Source organism: Ostrinia furnacalis, unplaced genomic scaffold, assembly GCF_004193835.3.
Source record: "Ostrinia furnacalis isolate ACB-3 unplaced genomic scaffold, ASM419383v2 OfSCF3818, whole genome shotgun sequence".
NCBI lineage: Eukaryota > Metazoa > Arthropoda > Insecta > Lepidoptera > Crambidae > Ostrinia > Ostrinia furnacalis.
In genome coordinates this window covers 33,698-44,066 of record NW_021134057.1, presented here as the reverse complement: position 1 = coordinate 44,066, position 10,369 = coordinate 33,698, and the positions used below count along the sequence as shown (strand labels likewise).

The window sequence follows — 10,369 nt, the reverse complement described above, 5'->3', positions numbered from 1 at the left end:
AGGCTAATAACACCCGACACTGCTCCTCGGCCCCCCCCCAGACCTTGGCATTTGAGGGTTTTAAAGACTTTTCCTTGTCTTGGCCCCGACTTCCGTAGCCGGGGCCCCCGGCCCCCCTCCGTTGGGGGGTTACGGGTTGCCCGACAGGCCCGCCGAGTTGACGCAACCTGCCGCGCCGGTGAGAAGTCAGCCGCCCGCGTGACAGAACACGCGGCCGTTGCCCGGGGTGCACCACGGGGAGGTCCCTCACCACCGCACCCCAAGTAGTTGCTTACCTAGCTAACTGGGGCTGCAATCGATTGGATCTCGATTACAATTTAAAAATCGAATATTTAAAAAATACTCTTCTAGGAATAATATGGTAAAACTTTTTTGTTGTGACAGCGAGTCCATAGACGGCGAAGTGGTGGAGACTCGCAGGCACAGTCGCGCTTCTTGGAGCGAGCCAGGCGACGCGCCCCCTCTGCCTCCAAGGGTTTCAGGTAAAATTATTTATTTTCCTAATTTATATTTTACTATTAAAACAAAACACGTGTTTCCGGACGAAATCTATGAATGAAATTGAATCAAGCTTTGTTTTATACGAACTATGATTAATATATGAACCTAAGGCTGAGTTGCACCATCTTACTTTAACTTTGACAAACGTAAAAAATCTGTCAAACTCCATACAAAAAGTAATGGTTATCGTTATAGTCACGGTCAAAGTTAGGTGGTGCTACTCAGCCTTATGCCCGTTTTCACCATTAATCTTATTGCAGGCATTTTGTTTTCATAGGGGTCACATAAAGATTAGGGATTGATGGTGTAAACGGGCATAAGTCTCCTATCAGGTGATCCATAGGCTCGTTTCCTCCTGTCACATAAAAAAAACAACGTCCAGGTCCTAGTATCCCTTGTAAATAATGCTGACTGTTATCTCTTCGCAGGCGACAAGCGTTCCTGGACTGAGGCACCCCCAGCGGTCCCTCGACGCGCCAACCGGCCGGCCGAGGCAGCTGATGAACGCGACTCTGGTGTAAGCGTGGACGCACACGCTTACACTAACGCTGACGATCATCGTCTGCATCAGAACGGTATGACACTATAGCCTGACCAGGAACATAAAAACCCTCGCCATGTTTCGGAAAACTAATGGTACTAATTTCTTTTAATGGCAACAGTAACTGAAAACTTCATTGACATGTCACCTTGCATGTCAGTCTATTGCTGTCAAAGTGTAAACAATCTTTATTTTAAATGCGCGCTATTGATTTTGTGAATTAAATTGCTAAAATCTTTTTATAGTCGTGAAAGAAAAGTGGTTCACAATGTGTTAAAGTATTTGTCGAAGAGAAATACTAAGGGTTCGGACAATATTTTCATTGAATAATTTTTCCGACAAGGGTGTCAAATTGACTAACATGTTTATCGTATTTACAGTCCACTATGAAAATTAGCTGTTGTTTGTTTCAACTACCTATTTTAAAGTTTTTTGTCACTTTCTAAGTGTTGAATTTTATGGAATTGGGAAAGAAGTACCGAGTTTTAAGCGTTCATGAGCAGACATTGCAGTTGAATATTCAAGTTCTGAATTTGATTATTGATGAATAATAAAATAAATCCTACTAGCTCGATTGATGTTTTAATTTAATTTATTTAAACCAGGTTACCTTTAATAATATTTTTTCGTTAATTTATGAAAATATCAAATTAGCCCGTAATCCTGAATCCTGATACATAAAGTTAGCCTATTAATTTAACACAGGTACGACTGTACTCAGTGTTGCACTATCAAATGCAATTGACGCGCCTCTATGCCAGGGTTTTTATGTTCCTGGTCAGGCTATAACATTGTTACGGGACTAATCCCATCTCTCTTTCTTACCACTGCAACTCCTGTATACCAAGGATGTACAGCTTGGCCTCCAATAAAATCTGTGAAGGTTGCGTATTCTAGGGGACAGCTTACTGCATTGAAACCCGCAACTAATTTAATCAGAAGAATGTAGGAAGATTTCAGAGACACTGGTACATTGTTAGTTGATGAGACCTCATTGGCTGAGCTTTGCTTGGTGTTGACTGCTGCTAGACAAGTGACGTTTCTAGACAGTGGCGCCCCCAGTGCTGTGGTGTCAACACAAGCTATGTTATAATATAATAAAAAATGAATCGCAAAATGTGTTGGTAAGCGTATAATTCAACAACCCCTAGACCAATTTTACCAATTCTTTTTTTTATGTTCGTTGAAGTCCAAGGTTGGTTTTTACGGCGAGAGAAATTCGAATAATTTCCGAGAAAGCCCTTTTCTTTTTCCCATACAAACGTTTTCTAAACTGTCACATTCCAAATATTTTTGACAGAACGAAGTCTGTCGTATCCGCTAGTTTACAATAAAAAAATCAATGTTTTGTGTTTAAAATGCTCTAACCAAGGTTTTAATGACCAACAATAATCTTCCTTACACCACCAGATCTCGACCTAGCAGTGGAGTCCCTCCGCTACGAGGAGATAATCTCAATGATGTCGGAGCCGCTTCGCGTGGATGAAGAAGAGACGCCGCCGCCCATCCCGCCCAAGGGGCTCGGCCACCTCAGCAGCTTCGACTCGGGTCACCACGAGAACGGCGAGTCGCACTGTTAACGCCAAAGCGTAGGTAACACCACTATTATTATGGTTTATCATCATTGACGTGTCTCCTTCCAATAGGGATGTTTCCTGGGTAAAAAAGTTTGTCCGTCGGTTAACTTATCAAAAAATACTCCACACGTAATTTTAACTTTTTCAAACTAATGAAAGTTAAAAGAGATACAGCGCGTCAAAGTTCTAAAGAAGAGGCCCGTGGTGTCAAGGTGTGCTTATTAAAAATGTAGCAGTTTGTGACGTCGCGCGGTACTTCAACGCACCATAACTTAGTAATTACCTTGTTTGATTTGCAAATAAAAATATACGTGTCCAATATTTTTTGGTAATGTAACCGACGAACTAAAAGTTTTGTTTTTAGAAAACTAGCCTATTATTTATGTATGTATCATACGCACTGACAATACTATAGTGTTGCAACTCAAAATGTGACTTTTTTGCGCAGCACAAAGCAAGTTTTTGACTGGAATCTGGACAGGAATTTGTGTAGGATGGTATATGCCTGCCCTGTTAGTGTTTATTAAACTGTCGACTTTCAGAATCGACTCATATTTTGAGATGCAACACTATCGTATTATCAGTGCGATTGTGCACAATTATTTTATTATTCAAGTTTGTAATTTAACACTTGAAACAACAGTAAAAATCGAATAGAAAATGACAAAATTGCATTTTACGTACAGTTACAGTTACAGTAACTCGAATGAAACACTGACGAATGATACCATTTTATGATATGATTTATTAAAGTTAGTTGGATTTGCTTTAGTAAACAATTGGCCTTTGTTATTTAATCACACTAGCTTGTGTTGTAATAACAAGAAAAACACGGTAACTATTTTCGTGTGAGTGGTATCATTAGTAGTAAAAAAAGTAGTGTAGCCACTCCTAGGGTTTAGTGTTTATTTTTCCCAATACTAATCCTCTGGAAAGACCAAACTAAATATTTAAATGAAATATGTTTAAACGAGTTTTTGTTACGTATTTTTTATTAAAATCAAATTATTATCATTAAATCCAGATAAAAACATTATCTAGTAGCTCAAAGGTTTATTTTATTTTCATCCAAAAATTGATTATTATCGTGATTACTGCATTTTTTAGATTGAATGTTACGCTGGGGCTCATTACTAAAATTTATATGCTATTTTATTCAACAATTATTTTAATATTATAAGAATAAACTTAGCTAAGCATATCATTCCAAAAGTGGATAATAATATTATATTTATATAGATGTGTTTGCATTTATTTTTTATGCATCTGCGCCATAGTACACGTGATTTACTATTTGTAGTTTAATTATTATCTTTTTGTTTACACTAAATAAATACATTTGAAAATAAAATAGTAAATTGAATGGGCAGTAAATTGCTGCTATCTTGATTTAATACCGATCCACATTTCTTGTGAAAATATTTTTATCTATTTCAAATCCATAGAATATGGATCGTTTTATAATTGTGATAAATATGCTTTTATAATTCCTAAAAAAAAAGTATTAACTTTGTCATAAGTCATTTTCATTTATATTTTTAAATTGGCTTTATGTTAAAACGTTTTATAGTTGGGTAAATACGTTTGGGTTTATGAAATATAAAATTTAAATGAGACTTTTAAAATATTTTTATGTATCATGCAAATATGAATGAATTATTTTATTTATATCGGCAGCAATAAATATTATATGCATCATGCAAATACATAAGCGCAATCTAAAATTCTTGCTCAAAATGAAGCAGCTAAGTATATTGTGGACTTTTTTCTAAAAATATATTATGCCGGATCTCTAGGTTATATTTGCGTCCAATCCAAATTGAAAATATAATATACATTGTATATCTTATGATGCTTCTATTTTTACACAGATATTATGCTTAAGTTCATAATTATATAGGAAATATTATGCTAAGTATTTTTATGTATTAATAATCGAGCAACTGGACATTATCATCGTTCTTATTGTAATCATGTTGATGATAAAGAAAAAAACCATTGCATTTGGGCAAAACAGTCCAGGAAAGAGCTCAATCTGAAATTTTGCGTCTTCTAAAAATATTTTGTATTCATCATAGATTTTATATATCGCTCATATTAGCGAAAAACAATTATACCGTAAAGCATTATGCGAAATTCGTACAAATGACATGATTTTTTTTAACGAATATCTAGTAATATTAAACATATTTTTATCAGACATACTGCAAATACTGCAATGCAAATGTAAACTGTGCAATTTATATACTTAAGTCTTTTTTTAAAGTATTTTGACTTTTCTTATTATACATGATATAAATCAATTTTATTATGATCGCAATTACTTTACTATTATTGCATTGTGTAGTCCAAGTAACTTAGTGTCTAGATTGTAATCGTAGTTTATATTTTTATGAAATATTGGTACATGTCAAATTGCTTCATTATTTGGATCTCAAGTTTTTATCAAAATATAGTATTAAATCTTTTCAAAACTTATTCCATCATTGGTACCTATAATGACATCATTCAAAATTAATTTCAATTAAAAAATAATTATATAAAACTATTTATATAACACACTTTAAAAATCGCGTCACTTAATTCATGATGTCATTCCTTTTATAACACGTTTTTTCGATGTTCAGACTTTAATACTTTGATTTAAAAGAATTTATAGATTTAATGAAATCTAAAACAAACAAACTGAAAACCTTACACTGTCTTTCTACATGTCTTACCAATAACCAAGTGATATTTTCATACTATACATACAGTAGTTTTTTTTAAATATACATATTATAATAGTACATAAGAGTTAGGATTTATGATCACTTTACCAACGAACATTTGTTCAAGATTTTTACAGCTGTTTTTATCTGTTTACTCGTGTATACTATTCGTGACTGTATATCTAATGGCTTTTTTACTAGTTTTGTATTTAACATGTAGTGCGTTGATGTTACTACAAAATGTAGCCTGAAATTTTATTTTATTACATACTTATCATAAGAGATATACCTACAAAGGTGCAGCTACCCGATAAGGAATAATGCACGTTAATCCTACCTTTTTAAACCTGCGGGTTGATTTGTACTACAATGTGTTTGATGGTAATAATTGCCACCGCGATCTAAGGTGCAGGCAGCGCCATCTCTTGGTAGACAAAGTTAACTACTAGTTTTTTAAATCATTTTTAACCGTGTAGGGGGATTCAACCAGTCTTCTGACAGGTGCATTTTTTCTTATCGGCAATTGATATTTGGTGAACTTTACAAGTAATCATTTATAACAAATGTTTCAAGATCTTAATATAATCAATTACTTGTCACTTGTCAGTTTACCTGTTCTATGAAATTACTATTATACGCTGCTGTGTAGTACGTACGAATGTTCGGCCATATTAATCAAGTACACAAATAAGTTACCTGAGTTTTAATGGATTTGACTAGTAGTAGTCTAGGGCATGAATATATTTATAATCTAAAGGGGGTTTTAGTATTAACTTTCCATACTATTATGTCGGTGTTACGTATTTCTCATTAGGATAGTATTTCTCATTTTAAGTATTAAAATATTTTACTTCACGACGTGCTTCTTTTCAACTTATTGATAAAATTGGCGTATGAAATATTATTTTTATGTTAATTAAAAATGTGAAATGGTATGCTTTGAATTTGCACCATTTTTTTTTATTAAATTGGCAGAATGTTTATCACAATCTCGCTAAAAATGCAGATGCAATCTATGTTACAAAGTTGCAATTTTGTTAATGGTTTCGAAAATACTATTAGCGCTGCCGTATACAAAATTGCGGCCATAATTAAGATTAACTAATAATACTCGTATGGGATAAACAGCTTTATTTATACACACTTTAGTCCTCATTATCAACAAGTTGGAAAAAAGCGAATCTTAAAAATATAACTGTACCAAAAATATTTTGATTACTAGTTTAGGATCGACTGTCTAATGTATTTCATTGTTTATTTTAACGTCGTATTATTCGAAGCTCAACTTTGGCTCTTGTGATCGGTAGCTATAATTTTTCTTTTTTAATCTGAAAAATAATGATTTGGCTGTAAGTGGCTTTTCACTGCTCCCTCCATACGTGGGACTGATAAATATGCGCCAAGATCGGCCAAATTAGAATTTTAAAGATTTATTATAAATTTTTAATGAATGTCGCCAATTGAAATTGTTCAGTACAAACGCGTAGCGGTTACTAGTGGAGATTCGTAGCCATTTCTTATCGAAATTTATGTACGTGGGCGAAATAAATTATTAGATGGAATCATAATAATTATGTTTTATTTCAAGTCCTTATTTATATATTTTTAACACTTGAGTAAGAGTCAATATTGTTCAGAGTTAAAGTATTTACATGACACCATAACAAAACAAAAACAATTTAACAGTCTTTTTACTGTAAAGAACTTGAAAGATCCGAGAATCCTGAACAATGGTGACAAATAACTGAAAACAGTTCAGAAGTCAAGCACACATGATACGTTCATTCCTTTGACACCGATTGATCCCGTCAAAATGTAATAAAGTTATTAAAACCGAAAGTGTACAACGGCACATCAAGTTACACACTTTCCTCTTAACCAGTTGAAATAAGGGTGATATTGCAACAAAATGTGTTGTCGTGTGTACATCCAGTGGATATGGAGCGCCGCGTGCCGACCGCGTTGTCATGCGAACCGATGATTGTATTTACCGAGTGAATTTCTAAATAATAAGCGCTCTTAGCCGTAATTGAAGGTAGTCAGCGTCGACACGCCGCCACGCCCGTCTTGGCAGGCGCACACGAGATTGAGAGCTCGGGACTGATGCTGAGATGAATCTTCGCGAGATAGGTAATACCCAAATTTGATGAATCATTTTTTGAAATTCAGATTTGAGTGACGGTCGAAAACTGAAAACGAGAAGGCAAATTTTTCGACTTATTTCATCATCATCATTTCGGCCATAGGACGTCCACTGCTGAACATAGGGCTCCCTCAATGACTTCCATGATGACTGATTGGCAGCGGCCTGCATCCTGCTACCTTATTTTAATCATTTGAATTGTAAAAAATTGCCAAATTGCTATTTATTCGCAAATTGATGTTAATATGCAAGAAAAAAATAGTAATCGCTTTTTAAGAAAGAAAAAAACTAGTGTCATAACTTTCCTTTTTATGATTTGGTTTTGAAGGTGGGGCACAATGTTACACGGGGTACAATGTTACAATGCATATAATTTCTCCGTCCCTTTCTATTAGTTGTATGATGTTGGTATACACGTTTGTCAAGCTCATAAGAGCTGCTGAACTGAGCCGCTGAACATCATACAACTATAGAAAGGGACGGAGAAATATGCATTCTAACATTGTACCCCGTGTAACATTGTGCCCCACCTTACCCTAGGTATAGCAAATTCCAGTGAGTGATTCAACCACGTGGGGGTAGATGTCTTCAATGAATCAAAGAAAAACTTCTGTCAAGACTACACTGGATCGTATTGGGACAAGACGAAAAAACATCCCGGCAAACTTAGCGCGAACAGGTGTGCTACATACAATCAAGGAGAATAAGTTAAGTTATCGTTAACTACTGTAATTTTAAAACCCTGTTAACTGATTTCAACTATCGATTTAACAAGATCATCATAATATCTCGCGATCGTAGCTCGGTGTGTGCCCGTATCGATAGCTTTTCAATAACCCCGCCCCCGGCGCCCTAATGGACGGCGGGGTCTTGACAAAATGTGACACCTTAATGAGAGAGCAGCAGGGCATGTCGCAACAGCCCATTGTGGGTGCCTGGTGCGTAAGACATCGAAAGTGCAACCAACTTTACATCACTTCGACGCCTTTGTCCTAGACGTTATTTTGAACGTGTGACGTTTAACCTAATTAAGTAGTAATCAGTTTTGAAGATCACTGCAGAGTGATGTAAATTCAGGTCGATGTTTGGCAATCTTATAAGTTACTAACCATTTTAAGATTCTAGCCATTTTATTTCATTAACAGTTCAGTTGCAGATTTAGGTAAAACCGCGAAAATAGGTCCATAATTGTGTAAAAAAAAATAGCAATTGCATACGAGTATTAATCATTAAAGAGGCTTTTACAAAGTTACATGGTCGTAAAAACTGTATTTTATCAAGAGTTGAAAAGTGTAACTATACAACCGTTCTAATGGATAACAGTATGCATGACTGCTCCCAATTAATAAAACTGATAAACGCTTATATTTACAAAAACTCTATCACACAGCAAAGCGCACTATTTAACGTAATGTATGAATCCATTTTCTTTAATTCATAAGGCAGTGTGCTATTATAACTGACAGCATACATGCTCCTAGCCGCCCTACATTAATAGCGCAGCATTAAATTAAAGAAATATATTAAAATTATCAAATTAATGAACTTAAAAGTTACCTTTTGCATGTCGGCGTTCGCCCTGCCATATTAAGGCACCTGCCATTTTGTAGTAATTAATAACTATTACACATTGTCAATAATAAAGTGAAGCGCAGTATAAGTGTGCAAATAAGCAAGATGGGTTTATGTACTTAAAGCAGACGGCTTTTACATAAAAAATGCCATTAAACGAAGGTTAATTTTTCCTAATTAAGATGAAGATAATTAATCTTAATAATTCATCACATCCTCCTTACTGGAAGCAGACATGAATTACCGAAGAAGAAACATTGAAACTGTCAGTTTTCTTGACAAAATTGGACGGCTGTCAAGTTGCGAAATATTTGTTTTTGTGCAGTAAGAAAATATATTAATTGTACTACCATGGCAAGCGCTCTACCTATGGAGTCCAACCCGGAGGTGATGAACAAATACCTGGTGAAGCTGGGCGTGTCCAACAAGTGGAGGATGGTTGACGTCATCGGGCTAGAAGGTGAAGCCCTGAACTGGGTGCCTCGCCCTGTCCTAGCAGTTGTCCTGCTCTTCCCTCTATCTGATGCCTACGAGCAACACAGACGCGAGCAAGAGAACGAACTGCTCCAGAAAGGCCCTCAAGCACCCAAAGACGTGTTCCACTTGAAACAAGTCCTCAGCAATATCTGCGGAACAATAGCCTTAGTTCACAGCGTCGCCAATAATACGCACAACATTGAAATAAACGATGGATTACTGAAGAAGTACTTGAACGATGCACAAGGTCTAGATGCCGCAGCTAAAGGAGCACTACTAGAAAATTCCACGGCAATCCTAGAAGCTTACAAAGATATCGCACACGTTGATAGCGCTGAGGGCGAAGAGGTCACTGAAACTCCGAACAATCATTTCGTAACTTTCATTCACAAAGATGGTATTCTGTTCGAGTTGGATGGCCGCAAATCGTTCCCAATAAACCACGGCCCGACGACTCCGGAGAATCTGCTCGAAGACGCTGCGAAGGTTTGCCGCCAGTTTATCGAAAGAGAACCGGATAATATCGGCTTTAACATTGTGGCACTAGTTCCCGCTGATTAATACTTTTATTGCATGAATGCCTCCATGAGCTTGTTAATTTGTCAGCAATTTAATAAACGTACCTATAATATTGGAATCCATTTATTTTTTGTCTCACAAAGACATCATAATTGGCGAGCAATGACGTGACGAGCCGCGCCGCAGTCGGCATCACGCGATCTTTCAATACGGCACTACGAAAAATGGCGTTCATTAATTCTCTTCATTAGCGAATGCCAGCTAATTCAGTCAGCGCGCACCGTTGCACGGATGTCGATTTAAGTCTTTAATTCATAATTAATCTCTC

The 10,369-nt window shown here is 36.0% G+C and overlaps 2 protein-coding genes across 2 annotated transcripts; both read left to right on the top strand.

Annotated features, from left to right (window-relative positions):
• Window positions 1–358: 358 nt before the first annotated feature.
• On the top strand, window positions 359–6,898 carry LOC114358249 (uncharacterized). The gene is made up of 3 exons (XM_028312148.1): window positions 359–482; window positions 930–1,076; window positions 2,453–6,898. The coding sequence occupies exons 1-3, from the start codon at window positions 359–361 to the stop codon at window positions 2,620–2,622; spliced, it is 441 nt and encodes a 146-aa protein (XP_028167949.1). The 3' UTR covers window positions 2,623–6,898.
• Window positions 6,899–9,320: 2,422 nt separating this feature from the next.
• LOC114358250 (ubiquitin carboxyl-terminal hydrolase-like) lies at window positions 9,321–10,136 on the top strand. The gene has a single exon (XM_028312149.1). The coding sequence runs from the start codon at window positions 9,397–9,399 to the stop codon at window positions 10,081–10,083; it is 687 nt and encodes a 228-aa protein (XP_028167950.1). The 5' UTR covers window positions 9,321–9,396; the 3' UTR covers window positions 10,084–10,136.
• The last annotated feature ends 233 nt before the right edge of the window (window positions 10,137–10,369 follow it).

Bases quoted from the DNA above. Each gene is read 5' to 3' on its own strand.
- LOC114358249 (XM_028312148.1), top strand. From the start codon at position 359: ATGGTAAAACTTTTTTGTTGTGACAGCGAGTCCATAGACGGCGAAGTG. The intron at 483-929 runs GTAAAATTATTT...ATCTCTTCGCAG, and splicing joins TCTGCCTCCAAGGGTTTCAG to GCGACAAGCGTTCCTGGACT. The intron at 1,077-2,452 runs GTATGACACTAT...TTACACCACCAG, and splicing joins TCATCGTCTGCATCAGAACG to ATCTCGACCTAGCAGTGGAG.
- LOC114358250 (XM_028312149.1), top strand. From the start codon at position 9,397: ATGGCAAGCGCTCTACCTATGGAGTCCAACCCGGAGGTGATGAACAAA.